Source organism: Periophthalmus magnuspinnatus, chromosome 16 (assembly GCF_009829125.3).
Source record: "Periophthalmus magnuspinnatus isolate fPerMag1 chromosome 16, fPerMag1.2.pri, whole genome shotgun sequence".
NCBI lineage: Eukaryota > Metazoa > Chordata > Actinopteri > Gobiiformes > Gobiidae > Periophthalmus > Periophthalmus magnuspinnatus.
In genome coordinates this window covers 21,878,927-21,899,869 of record NC_047141.1, presented here as the reverse complement: position 1 = coordinate 21,899,869, position 20,943 = coordinate 21,878,927, and the positions used below count along the sequence as shown (strand labels likewise).

General features: G+C 38.5%; 2 protein-coding genes across 2 annotated transcripts in view; one reads left to right on the top strand and one right to left on the bottom strand.

Moving 5' to 3' along the window:
* Positions 1–15,770, top strand: part of triob (trio Rho guanine nucleotide exchange factor b) — a 67,824-nt gene extending 52,054 nt beyond the window's left edge. Inside the window, exons 38-60 of the mRNA XM_033981712.2 lie at positions 4,229–4,515; positions 5,079–5,249; positions 6,220–6,315; positions 6,969–7,117; positions 7,193–7,259; positions 7,335–7,438; positions 7,522–7,591; positions 7,677–7,766; positions 7,843–7,986; positions 8,089–8,166; positions 8,279–8,470; positions 8,550–8,727; positions 9,145–9,968; positions 10,546–10,796; positions 10,887–11,016; positions 11,111–11,138; positions 11,216–11,378; positions 11,455–11,576; positions 11,665–11,734; positions 11,821–12,021; positions 12,116–12,254; positions 12,589–12,775; positions 13,412–15,770. Coding sequence (XP_033837603.1) covers positions 4,229–4,515; positions 5,079–5,249; positions 6,220–6,315; positions 6,969–7,117; positions 7,193–7,259; positions 7,335–7,438; positions 7,522–7,591; positions 7,677–7,766; positions 7,843–7,986; positions 8,089–8,166; positions 8,279–8,470; positions 8,550–8,727; positions 9,145–9,968; positions 10,546–10,796; positions 10,887–11,016; positions 11,111–11,138; positions 11,216–11,378; positions 11,455–11,576; positions 11,665–11,734; positions 11,821–12,021; positions 12,116–12,254; positions 12,589–12,775; positions 13,412–13,809 — 4,139 coding nt within the window. The 3' untranslated portion in view covers positions 13,810–15,770. The remainder of the gene's footprint in view (positions 1–4,228; positions 4,516–5,078; positions 5,250–6,219; positions 6,316–6,968; positions 7,118–7,192; positions 7,260–7,334; positions 7,439–7,521; positions 7,592–7,676; positions 7,767–7,842; positions 7,987–8,088; positions 8,167–8,278; positions 8,471–8,549; positions 8,728–9,144; positions 9,969–10,545; positions 10,797–10,886; positions 11,017–11,110; positions 11,139–11,215; positions 11,379–11,454; positions 11,577–11,664; positions 11,735–11,820; positions 12,022–12,115; positions 12,255–12,588; positions 12,776–13,411) is intronic.
* Positions 15,771–17,741: 1,971 nt separating this feature from the next.
* On the bottom strand, positions 17,742–20,943 carry cabz01093075.1. The gene is made up of 3 exons (XM_033981163.2): positions 20,894–20,943; positions 20,204–20,266; positions 17,742–19,234 (listed from the first exon to the last, which is right to left on the bottom strand). Exons 1-3 carry the CDS (start codon positions 20,911–20,913, stop codon positions 18,175–18,177), a joined length of 1,143 nt encoding a protein of 380 aa, XP_033837054.2. The 5' UTR covers positions 20,914–20,943; the 3' UTR covers positions 17,742–18,174.

Below are 20,943 nucleotides of genomic sequence, written 5' to 3'. Positions count from 1 at the left end.
GCAGCTGTTGTGACAGCGCTTTCTTTTTGTGTCTGTGTTTCCATTAAACAGTGTAAAACTGCTTTAGAGGAAACTCTGAAATGACTTTAAATGTAGTTTTCCTACCCACTGGAGTTTAACACGTAAAGACATGCCTAACATAGAATATTAAACAGCTCTGTAAGATGCTGCTCTCAGGGAATTGAGAATACACTTTTAGTCTTTACCAAGTGTTTCAGCATACATTACACCATGATGTTATAGATGTTTAAACCAACCTGAATAGTTACACTTTCAATAAAAATTGTCACATGCCAATGTATACAGATGGCTATCAAATGTAATACATCTTTGGCATCTTGACTTTGTTGGCAAACACAGAAGACAAAATGTCAAGACTGTCCTGATCAATGATGGAAGATAAATGGTGATTACTGTGAACCAAAACATTTATTCAGGATGATGTGAATGTCTCTTCTTCATTATTTAAATTATTCTCCCTGTTTTTGGTTGGTCGTGTAATGAAAGAGCAAACGCATTGTTGTTTCTGTGGCCATATAGTTTATAAATATTTTGCTAACCTAATTTTAGGTTTCTTTGAGAGAGGAAATCTGTTTGCTTTTAAAATTATAAGATGCTTCAACTTGGCATCCAGGAATCCAGGAATGATTTGAATAATTTGCAGCAGCAGGAGACCTTGATAGGTGAAATAAAATAATGAAGCCTCGTCTCTGTGTATTGCTCTAGTATTTAGTCAAGAATAAGCAGCGATTGTGTGGCCAAAGAGATTGCTAGATGATTCACACTGCAGGGGTTTCTCTGGGAAGAAAAAACAGAAAAGCAATCTTTTTGTGCATTTGCTGACCAACTGGTTCATGCCACATACTTTGTCCAAAAGGGTGGAGGGAGAGGGCTTAAGTATATAAATGGAAATCCCTGCTGTGTCTTCCAAGCGTGGACTGTTAAGGACAAATGCATTGGGAAAGGATTTCTATAGAATTGTGTATCGACATTGTGCTCTATGGTAGCATTCAGGAGGTGCCAAATGTTTAAATGCAGTAGTTGATTCTTTGCCAGCACTGTTGCTCAGTTTAGAACATGCCCAAACCACATACAAGTATCAAGTACATTACATAAACATTTGGCCCTTTGTTACTGACTTACACTGTTTAAGTTTATTACTTATTACTTAGTGTTTAGTTGATTTAATTGAGATTATTTGTATATATTAGAAAGCTGACAAATTTGTCCTATAAGAGTTTGTGGGAAAATCAAAAAACATCATGGAAAAGTTTTTGCATATTTAAAAGTTGTAACTGTCATGATCACTTGCAATAAAAAGGCAAGAAATTTCCTACAGGCTCTCAAAAACAGGTTTTGCTGGCTGCTCTGAACTAGGCCATTAAACAAATTGGAGCAGCTGTTAAGTAGATATGTAGATTAGCACAAGACTTCATCATTGTCCATGCATGTACAAGTGTGTCCTCAGGAAAAACCACCGCCAAAAGACTTTCCTTTAGAAAGACCCCAGGCACAACCAAACAGGAGACTCTTTGTGCATCCACCAACCTAAGCTGCTTAGAACTATATATGAAAATGTTCTCATTACACCAAATGGCAATTATGAAATTCAAATGTCCACCAGATTTTCCACCAGCGCATACTTGGAAGCATCTGTCAGATTTTATAACCCTGTCGATATTTATGGCAAGCCTACAAGTTGTGCATCCCAATGCCTGTGTAATATGCACCGCCCACACAAACTGAGTGGGTGCCTCTACAAAGTGTAATACGGTACACAGGCTGCATGTTTCCAGACGTCCCCCTCTTTGCTGCGAAGAAAGAGGCGCGGTGGAGGCTTGCCCATTATCCACACATGCAGGAGGCAGGGAGAGAGGAACACCGATCCAAAACACACAAGGAACACATCCTGTTCTACTGTTTTTGTTGATCTGGACTTCCTTAAACTGGAGTTATATTTTGAGGTTTTGTTTTGCCTATGAAGACGCCCTAAGGATATGCTACATGACATGCCATTTTCCTGAATTGTGGAATGTTAATGACATGGCTCGTGGAATTGAATCACTTGTGTCTTTAAACCCATTTTGCCCAATGAGTACCTCTCAGGCGGGACACTCAGACAACTGCAAATTCTGGCTGTTGGACTTGGGTAGGTTCTAGCATATTTGTCTCAACATGCTGCTTTCTTGTAAAACTGTATGCCTCCCCCTGAAACATTCTTTGCACAGACATTATGCATTTTACAATATATGTATATTTTGTCCCATTGTTCCGTTCTACTATTTACCCAAGACAATATTAATCAGTTGTGGATTATGTTCTGGTTTTATAGCAATATTGTGCTGTCATGTGATGAGTTTTCAGTGATTAGTGACAAGATTACACTGGTAAATCTGGCTTACAATAGATTTTTACAGTATATAGGGGTCATGGATTGCTTTATTTCTATAAATCCCTCTTTTATTCTTATGATGGTTTAAATCTATAGGGAAAAAGCACTGGGTGGTCTGTACTCCATGCCATGATTCTGAGTGTTAATTCCTCCCTAGCAAGTCGGCATTACAAATCAGAATACCCCTGAGCTTTCTCACACTCAATTTACTCCTCTCCAGTTATAGCTTTCCAAAGTCATGTTTGTGTCTGTATTTGTATCACTCCTCCCGGTCCGAGATAAGACCACACGAAAGATGCTCCCCTGGTGACACCTCTGGAATTTCAGGCATGCCTCTGTGCAGCACCCTGGACTTTCGGGATCACTCCAGTTGTGTCACCACCCCTCTACCCTTGTTCACCCCATAAAGTGTACACTTAATTATACATAATTTGGGTAATTCTAAAGGTAATATAGAAATTTGGTTCAAGATTGTGTCCATGCTTGCAGCATGACTGAAACATTCCAGAGTAGTTAAGTAATGAAGAGTGGTGACTGTTTTTCATTAAACAGAGAAAGGGTTCATGCAGGTAAACCTTACAGCTTCTCTGAAATCTAAACTACACAACAAGGTTGCATGCAAACACTTGTGCTCATCAAACTGCTCTGGAGCATGACAGCCCAGCCCTCCACATTCCTAATTGTTTTTAAATGGTCCCCTTGGATCAAGCTCTATGGGTTATGGAAAAATCTGATTTAAAAAGAATAAAGAGTTGAGCACTTTTATAAATCAGGTGATGATTCCAACCATTTTTTTCCCAGGTTTAAAACAGCCTCAGGAGAAACTATGATTTTCCACCGAACAGTGCAGAATGAGAACACATGCTTTGTATCAGCGAGGTGCAGTAAAATCAAGTCTCCCAGAGGCTGACACAACATTCACACGCACAGCACATTTGGGAGTGGGCACATACAAAGTCGACAGCACTGTTTGAAAACTATGATTCACAAACACGTGTTGACAACTCTTCTGGTTACAAGGTTTAATCTGTAGCAGCTGCTGTTTTGTGATGATATATGATTGACCTCATAAAATGCAAATTCTGCAGAAGTTTTGACAAGTTGAAAAGAATATAAACCTTTAATGCTGAATCAATGCAATTAAAATCCTAAATATGTACAAGTTTTTCTGCCCTTAATTCATATATATTTTTATGAGTGTATTTTCATTTATAGTGAGCTTAGATGGTGATGCAAGGGCAGATTTCTGTCATCATTTTATTGCTGTTAACCTTGTTGAACTTTGACTTGTACCAATTTAAAGGTCTTTCCCACGCTGGTAGTGTGGTCTCAGAGTTGGTGTTATGTTACACTGCTATGCCACATGACCATGCAATGCACACATACATTTTGTTCATAGATTCTATTTATTGCACTTTTTATTATAATATCTTTCTACTACATTACATTACATGAAAGCATTGCTTGCTGATTGGTTGATTGATCTTTCAAGATTCTTGTCCCATCCTTAATGATGACTAAAAACTGACATGCTTGACCCAAACTAAAATTAAAATGTGAGCAACAGTTGTTTATCTGTTTATCTCATAGATACCCATTGTCTTTCTATGCTTTATTATTTTCATACTTCTCCATCTTAAATCAAACAAGAGCCTTCCTCCTACAGATTCCCAAAGGATCACTGTGAGGGGGAGGCCAGTAACACAACAAGATGCACACAGATGTATATTATATCTTCTGGCTTTTCTCTTATAATCCTTATTTTATTAAATGTTATGTAATTGTATCTCATTTTAATTATTTTTATGGTAAATGGTGTAAATCCATTCTTTCCAGATACACTTTCAGTATCCAGTAATGACGCACTTCAGCCTGGTTCCAGCCATACCCTGGGTCCACACAGCTCCCCTGGTCCAAAACGTCCAGGGAACACTCTCAGAAAATGGCTGACCAGTCCAGTGCGGCGGCTCAGCTCTGGTAAAGCAGACGGACATGTCAAGAAGCTCGCGCACAAACACAAGAAGAACCGTGAGGGAGCCAGAAAGAACATGGACACCATCCCAGGATCGCAGAAAGATTCAGACGACAGTGCAGCCACTCCACAAGACGAGACTCTTGAGGAGGTAGAAATTTTGTATAGAACCCAAAACATGTACAAGAGGGTGAATTCACCAGCTAAGGTAGTCCGGACAAAATCTAGCTCAAGACCTGGAGATAGGGCACCGGGCACTGCACTATGGTTCCACTGCTTTTGACAGGTTGCCCCCTCTGGCATTGAAAGAAGAGTTAAATGTGGAAGACAAATTTCCCTAATTACATTTTTATTGTTTTATATACTGTGCAACAAATGTTCAACCCAATACCAAACCTTACTGTATCACAAGGTATTTGTATATTAGCTACAAACTGATATTATATTTGAATACACTTGTAATTTGATAGCTTCTATCTATAAAATAAACATGGAATTGAACATTTGTTAATTAGTTATTAATCTACAAAATAGAAATTTAAGATGTCAACAATGAAGTTCACAGTTTTATTTGCAATGTAAAACCAGTTGTCGTACTGTTATTGGGTATTGAAATACAGATTTAAGCATAAAGCATCAAGCTCTTACCCCAGTGCTTTAGAGGACTATTCAGTACAAAATTTTGGCAGTGACACTTGCCGTTTGTCTTTCCAGCGTATGCGTAATGAAGGCCTTAGTAGTGGCACACTGTCGAAGTCTTCATCCTCGGGCATGCAGAGCTGTGGAGAAGAGGAAGGAGACGAAGGAGCAGACGCTGTTCCTCTTCCTCCTCCAATGGCCATCCAGCAGCACAGCTTACTGCAGCCAGACTCACAGGATGACAAGGTGGGTCATAGTTGCTCGGCAATTAAATAATAATAATTAACTGATAAACAAATTACTGAGTCATATACATGTCATGAATCATGATACATTAGACTGCACATATAGTTACATTGTTGCTGCAGTCCTTCAAACTATTTTGAAGTATTCAAGATTTAACCACTATATATGTTGCACATCATCACCCTGTAACTTTTCTTAAATTGATTTTGTGTTTCAAAATATATGTCATATATGTCATTTTTTATTATCATTCTACTTTATAATTTTTTTTTTTTTACTTGAATAAAAAACAATAACAAATTGACTTGCAACTGGCATAATTTGCTAATTGCTTTTCTCTTTTCTTCTTTTTTTTCTTAAATGTGGCATGTTCCTACATTAGCATTACGTTGATTTCTGTTCTGCCTCTATTCTCTCCCAGTTTCCCTATCTCTCCATGTAAAACCATATAACAGCTCCTCTTCAGATTTAATTTCACATTTAATTTGGGTTTTCCCTTCGCTTGTTCACCAACTAAATGTCATCCTCTTGAATGTAATGACTTGCCAGTTCCTCTGGTGAATACTCCATTCATGTTTCTGATGTAGCCAAAGGTTCATTGGACTGAATGGGGTAATTCCATTCAGGCTTTCGTTGAATCCCAGAATGCTTCCACTCCAATGGAGTATCAAGCAGCACAGTTTATATAAATTTTGTGTTTAAGGACCATACACATTTAACCTAATCGTGCCCCACAACCTCTCCTTTCCTGGGAGTTTGTTATTGGCCCTTAAATAACCCTTTTATTAGGGAGATTACACCCACCAAGTCCTCATTTTCTGGAAAATTGATGTCCACACTCCAAATGGTGAGCCTTGAGTGCTTTAAAGAGTGACATCTTTGATTTTGTGCCATTATCGAGTCAAACATGGTTGATTTATCACTTATCTTGTATTCTGGCATTTATATTATATCTTATTACTTTCTCTAGACTGCATCTCGTTTGTCTGGTCGACCCAGCAGCTCAGAAACACCTAGTGCAGCTGAACTCGTCAGTGCCATCGAGGAACTTGTGAAGAGCAAGATGGTAAGACTTGAATTGTGGACAAAGCTCACAAGTACAGGAGAAAGTGGCAGATTTTGTTCAAAAGTCAATTGTCACTCGTGTTGTTGTTAGAGAGTGGTTTCTTGTGGGTAACTAGTCATCAGCTCAGCCTTAGTCATGCTGCCAGCTGTCCTCCATGCACTGTTCTCAAATCTGCCTCAAACCTGCCTCTCAGCCTCACTAAATGTCAAATTGGCTTTAGTCTCTCACTTTCAAGCTAAATATATTGGTAATAGGAGTGCACAGTGGCAGCTCAAAGGCAATTAGTTGATAAAAGTAGCATGTTAATGAATGTGAGAGGTTGTCTTTATTGTTTGACAATATGATGGTCTCACAACTAACTCCCCTTTGTTCAGGATTTTATCAACTAGGCCTGTAGCTGTCACAAAACAGCATGAAATTGAAATAGATTTATTATGTATTATATTTTGCCAATTATTTTTGATCGGTTGTAGCTATATGGACTTGTACGCACTAAAAACATGGAAACAGTTGACTTAATGTATTTATTTGCAGTCCAGTGCAGTCAGTGTCTGTGTATGTGACAATGCCATATGAATGTCATGTCAATATAACAAAAAGTCTAGTAGAGCTTTCTTAGGTTTCTTTTCTTTTCCTGTGTCATTTTTTGTCAGTCCCTTGAGGATCGTCCCAGCTCACTGTCAGTGGAGCAAGGGGACAGCAGTTCCCCATCACTTAACCCCTCTGACAACTCACTCCTGTCCTCTTCTTCGCCCATTGATGAAGTTGATGAGCGCAAGTCTGGCTTCCTCAAGAGGAGACAGTAAGCTCCACACTGTTTTCAGAATGGCTTCATGCATTTTGCAACAACTTGATGTTTATTCATTCTTTCACAAAGTTATGTGCTTCTGGAGCTGGTGGAGACTGAGAGGGACTATGTCAGGGACTTAGGATCAGTAGTAGAGGTAAAACACATAACACAATTACCGGTACAATGATGACTTTTCTTTCTGTCAATTACTAACTGTTTTATTTCTCAGGGTTACATGAGCCGAATGAAGGAGGAGGGAGTCCCAGATGACATGAAAGGAAAAGATAAAATTGTGTTTGGAAACATTCATCAAATTTATGACTGGCACAAAGAGTACGCTGAAGTTATTTTTACTTTGCACAAATCCATATTAATTTAAGAAATGTTAATTAACCAATCATGTTTTTTTTCTGTAGTTTTTTCCTGGGAGAACTGGAGAAATGCCTTGAGGATCCCGATCGATTGGCACAATTATTTGTCAAACAGGTTGGCTTGGCTAGTTTCTTTGTTTGTTTTTTCACTTTTACATTTTAACTCATCTAAATACAATGTATTGTATCTCTTGCTTCAGGAGAGAAGGCTACACATGTACATTGTATACTGCCAGAACAAGCCTAAATCTGAGCACATAGTGTCTGAATACATAGACACTTACTTCGAAGTAAGTCTTTTCTGAATAACAATCTATTGAGGCATGTGTTTGATTTTGATCTAATATTGCAATCTTTTTTATTTAGGACCTAAAACAGAGATTGGGGCACAGATTACAACTCACTGACTTGCTTATCAAACCAGTACAGCGCATTATGAAATACCAGCTTCTACTAAAGGATCTTCTAAAAGTCTCAAAGAAGGCTGGTGTGGACACAACAGAGTTAGAGGTAACCAAATATATTTTACTGCAAAAGTCTAGTCTAGATTAAGTGGGTGACATAATAAACTGTAATCATGTCTATTGACATTTGATTTTCTGTAATTTTTAGAAAGCTGTGGAGGTCATGTGTGTTGTCCCCAAGCGCTGCAATGACATGATGAATGTTGGCCGTCTTCAAGGCTTTGATGTGAGAATTCCTTTTTTCAGATGCAAGAAATACATTTTCTTGGATAGCTAGTGATATACTATGCAACAGTATTGTCCAATGGTTTTATGATGTTGAATTTCTGTTTGTTTAGGGTAAAATTGTTGCACAGGGCAGATTGCTCCTCCAGGACACTTTCATGGTTTCAGACCAAGATGGAGGACTCTTATCGAGAATGAAGGAAAGGAGAGTCTTCCTGTTTGAGCAGATTGTTATCTTTAGTGAACCCTTGGACAAGAAGAAGGGCTTTTCGTCTCCTGGCTACCTCTTCAAAAATAGCATCAAGGTCTGTGTCCAGAAAGTTAGTGAACTCTTCTGGCTATTAAGGACATTTCACATTAAGTCTCACTCCTATTCTTCTTTAGGTGAGCTGCTTGGGTTTGGAAGAAAACACAGAAGACCCCTGTAAATTTACACTGACCTCCAGATCCTCCACTGGCAGCATCGAGAGGTTCACAATCCACTCAACCAGCCCTGGAGTCAGTCAAGTCTGGGTGCACCAAGTCAGCCAAATCCTAGAAAACCAGCGCAATTTCCTCAATGGTAAGAATATGATATAACTGCATATAAACAAACTCTCAAAAAATATCTAGATAAACCGCTTCTGAAAAAAAAGTCGAGGTTTTAAAGTTGTAAAAATGTTTTTTGTCTACTTGTCTACAGAACAACTGCAGCATAGAAAGATCCATAACATGGTAGTTTTTACTGTAGTTTTTTTTTTAAAGAAGTTTTGGTTAGAGAAATATTCTGACATACCTATTTTATACAAAACAGCTTTGCCTGTGCTTTGCTCTCCCCATGTTTTTCACAATGCCTTTAACAATATACAACTCACTAAGCATGAGATAAAATACTAAAATAGTAACGGGCTGATTTAAGAATAATTTGCACTTGTCCCAGTACTTGTTATTATGCACTTAGCCTATGTTAGTCAATACTCAATGCCCTCTGCTCCCACAGCTCTGACCTCCCCCATAGAGTACCAGAGGAATCATGTGGGCGGTTCAAGCGGTCCTCCCAGCAGTAGCAGTGGTAGCGGGGGTCACGCAGGAGGCAGCAGTCCCAACAGCACATCTACCATGGGTGGAGGCGGCGGAGGAGGGGGCTCTGGCGTAACTGGAGGAAACTCTCTCTGTGGCCCTCGCACTCGCCCCTCTCGCATCCCACAGCCCTCGTCCCGCCTGCCCCAGCCTGTACACCATCACCACCACCCGGGCTCTGAGGGGCCCGACCGATCAGCAGGTATGTGGTCCAACAGCCCACCTCAGCCCCTCTCCTCTAACCCCTTCATAGAGACTAATGGAGAAGTATCTAAAGCAGAAGGTCAAAAACTGGAGACAGTAGATAATGTTTGTGGAGCCAACAGTAATAACAGTAACAAAGTATCAAGCAGCACCGATGCAGGAATTCGCCAAGGAGGAGGTGCCGAGGATGCCCTAAAACCCGTTACTAAACCTCAAAGAGCAATTGCACCTTTGAACTTGTCCCTTAAAAGCCCTCGAGTGGGAACAGTAGCGCCTATGATGTCTCAATCCGTGGGAGGGAAAGACTCGCCAGCAAGCCCAGCCCATAAAGGCAACCCTTTCTGGGCTGTGGTCCCTCCAGTGGTGTCTCCTTCTCCAGCAGGACGTCCAGCTTCCTTCTCTTTCCCAGGGGAGGGAGACAGAAGCAGCCATGGCACACCCCCTCATCATCGCCACTCCACTCACAGTAAAGACACAGACCGGATGAGTACCTGCTCCTCCACCAGTGAGCAGTCCATACAGTCCACCCAGAGTAATGGGGTAAGCTCTCCGACCCAAGTGGGGAAAAAAAAACAAACTAGAAACTAACTCCGCCTTCACTGATCCGCTGGTGGACACAGAGTAACTTCACTGTTGGCTTGAACCACTACTTCTGCTGAAGATTAACACCTTTGTGGACTAACTGAATGTGAGAGTGATGGCTCTTCCTGGATGTACTAACGTGTGTAGACAAGAGCTATTATTGTGTCTGTTGTCTGTGATATGCTATACACTTAAACTAATTGACATAATATGTTAAGCAACATTTTCTTCAAACAATCTCAGCAAACTTTGTGTCATGTTATGTCTTTGGGGAATTTGTCTTTTTCTGCTCCTGTATTTTTTAATTCATAGCTACTGTCCTTTCATCATTGACAGCATCAGCTTTCCAAATGTGAACAAATTTGACTTTTACACATTTTTCTGATGTGCATGTATTAACCTTTTTGTATTTTTAGCAAAGCTTTCGATCAAATGTAGCATTTGATTGGTTCTAAAGCAAGCCCTTCTTTCTTCTGCTCACAAGACCTTGTTGCCTGGTTGTAAAGCTTTACTGATCTTGTTCTTGTTCTAACAGAGTGAAAGCAGTAGCAGCAGCAGTGTGTCCACCATGTTGGTGACCCAGGACTATGTGGCAGTGAAGGAGGATGAGATCAGTGTGGCGCAGGGTGAGGTGGTCCAGATTTTGGCCAGTAACCAACAGAACATGTTCTTGGTTTACCGAGCAGCCAATGAGCAGAGTCCTGCTGCTGAGGGTTGGATACCTGGCTATGTCCTGGGACACACCTCCTCCTCCACCACATCTGAGCTCACTGAAGGAACCATCCGGTAAGCATAGGTTATGTTACACTATCTGTCAAAAATACAGAAGGGTTATACAATACATATATCAATCTTAATTGTTTATGCATCTTATAGAAAATCATTATCATGGCATACAGCACTTCGCATTCGCCGAAAATCTGAGAAAAAAGATAAGGACGGTAGAAAGCTAGAAAATGGCTACCGCAAGTCTCAAGACAGCCTCGCCAATAAAGTCTCTGTCAAGGTAAAGCTGAAACACATCCAGAAAAATATAAGGAATAACATACTGAAATCACTAATTTTCCATGTACATTTACATATATATTTTTGTATTTCAGCTCCTAAATCCCAACTTCATCTATGATGGTAGGTCTTTACCTAATTTAACATTGAGTGAAAAATTAGATCCAGTGTTTGATGCTGATCTTGTCTTTTGTCTCCAGCCTCTCCAGAGTTCCTGGTTCCTGTTAACGATGTGTCATGTGAAAGTGGTGACAGCGTTACTCTGAGGTGTAAAGTCTGTGGTCGACCCAGGGCCTCAGTCACATGGCGTGGCCCAGAAAACAACATCCTCAGTAACAATGGACACTATAGCATCACATACAGGTAATATTAAATAACTCTAATACATCAGTAGACCTACAAGTTTCAATTTTAAACTTGAAATTCTTGAATTTTACAGTGAGACAGGTGAAGCAACTCTTCGCATACTGGGGGTGACAGTAGAAGACAGTGGCGTTTACACTTGCGTTGCCACAAATGTAGCAGGATCTGGCTCCTCTTCAGCTAATCTCAAAGTCACAGGTGAGGTTATTACCATTAGATAATTGTATTTTTTATTACTTACTTCTTTTTTGTATGAATTTTAAAAGTAAATCATGACTCATTTCAGGAATTTATGAAGACAGCAGCTGGAAAGGCAACTTTGAGCTTTATTACACAGAGATAACTGAACTGGGAAGGTATGCATTTACTTATTTACAAGTAATACACAAATAAATACTATCAGAACATTTTGTTCAATAGAACTTGTTATTTTTCATAACAGGGGTCGGTTCTCCGTGACCAAACGGTGTGACCAGAGAGGCAGTAAACGGACCGTTGCAGCGAAACATGTGAACAAGAAGCTTCAGCGCAGAGAACAAGTGCAACAGGAAGTTCGACTACTGCAGACTGTGGACCACCCCAACCTGGTCCGCCTGCTGGACACGTATGAAACCGCCAACAGCTATGTACTGGTGCTTGAGATGTAAGTAAACTAATCTATTTCTTCAATATCAAATTTTCACTTGAGTCACTTGATTTCTAAAAATATATTCTAAAATATAGTTTTGGTGTTTCAGGGCTGATCAGGGACGCTTTCTTGACTACATAGTGAGCTGGGGCAACTTAACAGAGGAAAAAGTGGCTCTTTATCTTAGAGACATTCTTGAGGCTCTACATTACCTACACAGCTGGAGAATAGCACATCTGGATATAAAGGTAGCAAAAGGGGGAAAAGTGATTATTGTTTGTATACATGTTTTACGATTCTATAACTTGTTTTATGCAACCATAATAATAATACAGGCCTCATAATCAAGTAATTGTGTATGTACTGTCTAAATGAATGAGTTGGCTTGATATTGAAGATACCTTAAAGATGCACTATGTAACTTTTTGGTGGTGAGTCTTCTACCACATCCTTTTGTCCCACATTCCTCTATGAAGATCTTGTTGCTTTTAATGTTCCACAATATTATTTTAATTATTGTTGCAATTACAGTTACTTTTTTTAATGATTTGGTATCACATAACTTAGATTGGTTTCTTGCAGCCGGAAAACATTCTGGTGGAGCATGCTTCCTCCCAGCCTGTGATCAAGCTGGCAGACTTTGGCGATGCTGTTTACCTGAGCCAATCTTCCTCTCACATTCACCATCTTTTGGGAAACCCTGAGTTTTCTGCTCCCGAGGTCGTCCTGGGTCAGCCTGTCTCACTGACATCGGATCTCTGGAGCTTAGGTATCTTGTTCAGAAACCTTTGATGATTACAGTGATTATTTATTCTTATATCTTCCGTAACATTATGACTATGAAAGTATTTGTGCTCATTAGATACTTGAAAGCAACTGTCAAAGCTCCTACAAAAAATATAAAAGCAGGATAAAGTGAATGCTGAAGAATCAGAATATCTCTTAAAGCTTTTTATTTTTGCTTTTGATACAAAGTTTATTGTGCCTGCTTGTTTGGCAATTCATTATTAGTTTCAGTTTCATTTTTGATGCTCTATGTCCCCTCCACCCCTTGCTCCCTCTTGAGAGTGCTATCAAAACACCAATCAGTGCGCATTCTGCTAATGAAGTGCACGTCACATCAAGGTTGTGAAATTGTAGTTTTGTATATTTATGATGAATGGCTGTGTGGAAGCATGGGTCACATAGGCTTGTGGGTTGAACCTTGGACAGGCTCATACTGCTAACTAAAAGGAGAGATTTCAAGAATAGTCAAAGATGCATGGATGAGACATTAAACTTCAGGCATGTTTTTGATGAGGGAACAACATTATAACATGGTAAAAACCTAAAAAAAACAAAAAAAACAATGTTGCATAATACCCCTTCTTTAATAATCCTTATGTTTTGATACAATTCTTCTCAGGGGTGGTGACGTATGTGTTGCTAAGCGGTGCATCTCCTTTCCTGGATGAAAGTTTGGAGGAGACTTGTCTGAACATCTGCCGGCTGGACTTCAGTTTTCCTGAGGACTACTTCCAGGGTGTGACCATGGCTGCCAAGGATTTTGTGTGTTTGCTGCTCCAGGGTGAACCGGACCGCCGCCCCTCCGCTGGTCTGTGCCTGCAGGACCCCTGGCTCCAGTCACGTGGGCTTATCAATGGAGATTACCACCATCAAGCCCTGCCACAGAACCACCACAGTGCCCCCTTGGACACATCCAGGCTCATCTCATTCATTGAAAGACGTAAACACCAGAATGATGTTCGGCCAATAGCTTCTATTAAGTCCTTCCTACATAGCCGCCTGCTGAACCACATGTAAGCAACTATAAATAAAGATACATGTAGCCATTGATAACATTGATATTTTTTTTCTGAAGCTGTAAATAGGATTCAGTTGAGCTGAATCCAAAATTTGGGGAATTTCATCATCACCTCCATGATGTCCTCCTCCTTTTCTTGCCTCTAAAGTCCTGCTGCTGCTGACTAACCTCTGCTGAGAAAACCCTACATGTTTCTTCTCCTCCCCCTTTGAACATTAGGCATATGCTGTCAATATGCCGGCACAAACTTACTGTTGGAATCTGAGATTTCATAGTTTTGACTTTGCAGGGAGAAGCTTTCTCATCAAAGCCAGCACGATCAGCGTCGTGTTTTGTGACAGTGTTAAACCGAAACTAGAAAACTGTAAATTAAGAGTTATTCAGGCTGCTTTCAGTTCATAAATGTTTTTCTTTTTTGTAACGAGAGATTACCTTTTGTAAATGTAATGGTGTACAGTAAGAAAACAGAACTGTCTTTATTCATACCTTTTAGAAAGCTAAAGTGAGGAAGCGAAGAGTGGCCATTAGCAGGTCATTAGAACAAGATGAAGACCAAAACCATGTTTCCATACATGCATTGTATTATCATTTAGTGCAATAGTTTGCTTAATGTTATGGCCCTTGTTTATTACAAAAAAATAAATGATTTTATTTTAGTTGGATTTGGAGAGTTGTTAAAGCTATTGGGCATCTGCTTTTGCAGATTTTTACTCGCATCCGCCTTATTTGTATATAAAGTACTGCCTTTCATCTTAAAGGATTTGTCAAACAAAAGCTAGTCAGCATTAGTGGATTCATGCAGTTCACTTTGAACAAACAAAAACATGGTTGTAGTTTGCATTATTTCTCATGTGCAATGTTGCAGCTTTAACATTTATGCAACTATTTATGAACACTTGTGTTGTAGTTGTATTAAAAAGGCATGTACATACTGGTACTGCGATAGATGTCTGTATTGTGTTAACTCTATTAAGTTCAGTATTAAAATCTGAAACCTGGCGTTGTTTTATGTGGAATAACTGCATTACTATAAAATATAGGCACTTATGCTTTCATTGTTATATTTTATGTAACAATACCAAAGTCGACTTTTTTTCCTTTTTAATTTATAAGCACACTAAACCCAGATATGTATGTGTTTACATAGATTCAGTCTGTTTTTTGTTTTGTTTTTTTATTTATTTGTCTTGTAATTAATAATTTGTGTGATGTTAACAATGAGAAATATTCCACTTGTCTGTTACGAAGCTGTGCACAAAGTGGTTTACTGTGTGAGTTTGGCGTTTGTAGATAGATGCTGGCGTATGTTGCATAGAATTTCTTGTTTATATTGAACTATATGGGGCAGACATTGGACAGACTTGAGTAAGCAATAAGTCTGTAACACATGTTTTCTTGCCCAGTCAACTTAAAATTCTGAACAAAGCATATTACAAAGAAATTACAGTTCTTTTAAAGTCCTTAGGCAAAACTTTCCAAGGATTTTTTTTTTCTTTTTAAGTGCCAGTAGATTTACTCTAGTGTAAGGGAGTGATCTAACTATTCATTCTGAAGGTCATTTTTATTTAATTTCTCAATAACATCTTCAGTGTTGTTTTGTATAGTCCTGTCTCTAATATTTTATTTATTATGTAAATGTGGGTCTCTTGTTCTGTCAATCAAATCTCACAATAATGAAAAAGATGAAGTAATAAAATGCCTTGGATAAACCTGGTCTTGTCCCAATGTAAAGATGTACAGAGAGGCTGAGCTGTAACCTCATAACTACTGTATGTCCTGTTTTAAATACACATTGTACCAGGCTGCAGCAATGTCGATTTGAATGTCTATTCTACTTACTTATGTTTAATTTTGCATGTATATTTCTCTGTACAGAAGATTGTGTTTAAATGTTACTATGTGTTGTAAATATTTTTATTTTGTCCTGTTAATTTGCCATTAAATGTACAATGAGCAACAATTATTTGGTTTTATTGTTTTATTTAAATGAATATTGTGAAAGACATATCATACATTTAACAGGTTTAGTAGATGACCAAAAAAAGGTATTTTTGAAAAAAAAGATGAGCAGGTAGTGAACCCTTCTGCAGAAAAAGTTAGTTAGCACACCATTAAGTTTTGCTCTGCTGTAGATTTATTCATGACTGTACACTGTATATATAAATGTTCATGACGTTGGTTATTTCCCCTATGTGGGATGGCATAGATCTTATCTACCTTCTTCTTTTGTAGTCAAATTTCTCAAATTTGACCCACTATAAACTGAGACATCTTCCAGTCTTGGTTTTGAAAAAAAAAAAAAAAGTGGAAGTGCTCTTGCTTATCAACAGGTCAACAGGTCGTTATGAGTGCACAAGGGGAAAGGTCATTCAGTCTACTGCTTCTGTTGAATATGTATTTAGTCATTGTGGTAAGAGAATTTCTATCTACATGCAAAGGCCCCTTCATCCACTAGGGAGCTCCAGAGTGCCGCAGCATAATTTATTACTCATACTAAAAAGATGTAAGAGACAGTAGAAACAAATACATGATAAAATATGATAATCATATTTTTATTATTCTTAATTAGACCAATAGATCATTTCATTACAATAATTTCAGAATAAGATAATGCACATGTCTAACTCTTCTAGAAGTTGATGGTTTGCTATAGGAGTGATTATGACAATGTGCTGCAAGACAGACATTCATTAAAATGTGAAATGTAAAACAAAAAATTACAATATACATTATAAAATATACACTCACTATTGTCATTTTTCTAAGAATATGTTGTAGGGCGTAACGTTGTTTCCATTCAGTATTCTTTTCAGGGGCTGCCCCAATCATCTTTCTCTGCATACTGACATACATTCATGCATTCATTTTGCAGTGGACCATGTGGTGAGTCATGTAAGTATGACTATGTATTTAACTGAAATGTAAATGAACAATTTTAGCAAATAAAGCAAATTTTAAGTCAGAGAAAATTTTAAGTCAAAGAGGTGCCCTCTATGTCTTATGTGCCTGGTTAACATGATCAACAGTAGACAGTTTAATAAATAAAAACTGTGTTGAATCTTAGAGAGAAGTAGGCTACAACAATGGGCCTGTTACCCATTGTTCTGTAATTGAATTTCTTCACCCCAAATTACAGGAAATGACATTTATTTTATCAAAGAGCTCCTGGGGGAGAACCCCTAGATCTCCATTATATGCTCCTTTATGGCTCTCGCTCGCTCGCTCTCTCGCTCTCTCTCTCTCTCTCTCTCTCTCTCTCTCTCTCTCTCTCTCTCATTTTTGTTATATTGTTATTGGTTCTTCAACTCATATATGCATGCACAAAGCTTCTCTCTCTCTCTCTCTCTCTCTCTCTCATTTTTGTTATATTCTTATTTGTTTTTCAGCTCATATATGCATGCACAAAGCATCTCTCTCTCTCTCGCTCTCTCTTTCGCTCTTGCTCTCTCTCTCTCTCATTTTTGCTAAACCTCAGCTAAAGAAGCGCAATCATATTCCAAATACTGTTTAGCGGTTTAGTTGTATTTGGCAAATTAAGAAAATTAAATGACTGAAGTGGCAAGTCAAATAATAGAATAAAGTGACCATCTCTCTCTCTCTCTCATTTTTGATATATTCTTATTGGTCCTTCAGCAAATGTATGCATTGCCCAATTTCTCTCTCTCTCTCTCTCTCTCTCTCTCTCTCTCTCATTTTTGTTATATTGTTATTGGTTCTTCAACTCATATATGCATGCACAAAGCTTCTCTCTCTCTCTCTCTCTCTCTCTCATTTTTGTTATATTCTTATTTGTTTTTCAGCTCATATATGCATGCACAAAGCATCTCTCTCTCTCTCGCTCTCTCTTTCGCTCTTGCTCTCTCTCTCTCTCATTTTTGCTAAACCTCAGCTAAAGAAGCGCAATCATATTCCAAATACTGTTTAGCGGTTTAGTTGTATTTGGCAAATAATAGAATAAAGTGACCATAGAACCTACTTGACTGACTGAAAGGTTTTTATTCTGCACTCTTCTCCTTCCTAATGTTAATTAACTTTACTCCTCTCCTCTGTTCATTTTATGATAATTACTTTTGTGGTTATTTATGTTTTGATTTGTTGTATTGGGATTTTAATGTCTTTCTTATTCTGTAAAGCACTTTGAATTTTGTCATGCATGAATTGTGCTATACAAATAAACTTGTTTTGCCTTGCCTACTTTGTCACACACTGTTAAATGTTTTTAATATAAAATTGAACATTGTGTGCGTGATAACTGAACTGCTATTATACACCTGTTTGGTTTATCTATTGTATTTACATTTGTGCACACAATATTCAACATCTACCCTACATTTTCTCACCAACATAAACCGCAACCACATCCTCTACACAGCAGTGCTCTTCTCATCCAAGCTGCTGGTTTGAGAGTACACCGACCCGCTGGCTCTCTCCTGGGGTAGAACGAACTTGATAAATGTACACAGACTACAAGGCGTTTTGTTGATTAACCTCCTCAAATGTCTCCTAAACTTTTCTCCCACAAAGACATACAAAATGGGATTGAGACAGCTGTGAGAATAGGACATTGCCTCTGTAATTGGTAAAGCAAGAGCAATGGCTTGACTGCTGGCACATTTTACATTAATATCCAGCAACTCCAGTGCTTTCAAGAAGACCACAACATTATAGGGGACCCAGCAACAAAAGAACACAGCCACTACAATGAGAACCAAACGGATTGCCTGTTTCTTTGAGGTCCGACTTGACATTAACCTCCACAGGATTTGTGAATAACAGAATCCCAGGATTAGCAATGGCACAAATAACCCTAAAACATTCATTTTGAAAAAACTAAACACTCTCCAGAAGTGTTTCTCATCTTGGTCTTGTTTAGGGTAAAAAGGGAAGCACATCATTGTTGTATTGGTCACAAATTGTTGTTGAAGAAAGATAACATCAGGAAAGGATGCACAAAACCCTGCAATCCATATGACCCCAGCTGCAATCATCCCGAAGGAGCGCGTTCTTGCCCTCATTGCGTAAACGGCATGCACAATAGCCAGGTATCGGTCAATGCTCATAAGGCAAATGAAGAAAATGCCACAATATAATACAATGTGATATACTCCAAGGACCAGTTTGCACATTATATCTCCAAATCTCCATTGGTCCCAGGCTTGGTGTGCCAGGAAGGGCAGGGTGCAAACCAGGAGGAGATCGGCCACAGCCAGGTTTAGGAGACACACATCAGTCATGCTCCGAAGACGCACACCACACGCAATCACCCAAAGGACCAAGGAGTTTCCCAGAATGCCAAGCACAAAGAACAAAGTGAAGAGGATGGGGAGGAAGTAGGCTTTACGGTTCTCAAAGATACAGGGCTTAAAGAGGGTCATGTCCAAGTTATTGTAGTCAATGTAGTCATAATCTTCAGTGTTTGGAAAGCTGTAGAAGAGAAAACATAATATTTTGGGTAGGGCAAAGACATGTCTTGGGGCACTGTTATTGTTTAATTTATTGATTGTATTCTGAAACGTCTGCCACTGTAAATACATTAAACTGAAACATATACCAGTGTTTTTATTGTAACATTTTTAATAAAACATTAAATATGTGATCAAATGTATTGTTCAAGAATCTTTCTGCAAACAGAACTGACACTTTAAACTAGCTTTCTAAGGGCCTCATTTATCAAGCGTGATATCTGCTTCATACAGTCTCACTAGCAGATCATTTTTGAAGTGAGTAATCAAAGACAGAATCAGCTCCTAAATGTGATCAATTTTAAAGCATTTATTGTCAAGTCACAAGTCACTTATTATCCTGATTGGCTCCAGTAATGATGACTGTCTCATTATCATAACTGTACACTGTCCTCAAGGTAAACTTAAAGTGAAAAGCTTTATAATGTTCAGCTTCCTCTGCCTAAAATGCGTTGAAAAGCTGTAAACTTGCTGTTTAAAGTTTTCACGACTCCCGTCAGTCGCTCCTTGATCCAAACTCTAAGCCAAAATGTTCGGAAAACGTGAATTTGCACAACACTTCAATAGGCACGCAAACTTTTGCACTCGCTGAATGCTCTCTACATATCAGTTACATGTCAGTTTTGCGCCAGAAATAATACGCGCACTAGCCAGCGGTAAATCACGCGCAACACACCCACAAATTGCACAAGCTATTTTTCAGTTTATACTTGCAGTTAAGCGCATGGATTGATAACTGAAAAGTCGCTAAAGTCCTCCATTTAGAAAAAGACAATCCTGTCGGTAGGTTACTTTGTCAGTGAATACTTTTCCAATACACATTATTGTCTTTACAGCATTGCGCAAATACAGCCATGGCATGTATCTGACATGATCACAACTGAGGTGGGACATCATACAGACTGTACACTGTATATTCATAGAAACTGACCTGGAGGGATTTCCCTTCATGAAAATAGATGAAGCAGGGCTGGATGTCGCCATATTCCACGATCTGGAAATGATTCACATACTCAGGAATGAGGGAGTAAAAACAAAATCCCGCACACATAAGTAGATACATCTGCACAGAATATTTGGTTTTCCCATAATACACTGCCACTACCTGAATTTAACTAAGCAAATATGATTATTTGTTACTGAATCCACAAATAATGTTATTAATACATTACAAATAATTATATTATTACATTACAAATAATGCTATTATTGCATTACAAATAATCCTATTATTACATTACAAATAATGCTATTATTGCATTACAAATAATGCTATTATTGCATTACAAATAATCCTATTATTACATTACAAAAAATCCTAGTGTTACATTACAAATAATGCTATTATTACATTACAAATAATCCTATTATTACATTACAAAAAATCCTATTATTACATTACAAATAATGCTATTATTACATGGGCGAGGTTGTGAAGGCACACACGTCAGTAGGTGTTTAATACAATGTATAGAGTTTTATTGACAGTCTTGTCAGGCTGAATTCAAATGTACACAATACTGTGTAACTATTACTACTTCATCACATATGTATGATTTATCATTAGAATATGCAAAATGTGTATAATTATGGTAAAATAAATGTATGCGTAAAATATTACCTGCTGATGGTTGTGTTCATCTTGCAAAGTGAATTTGCTGCTCTTTGCAG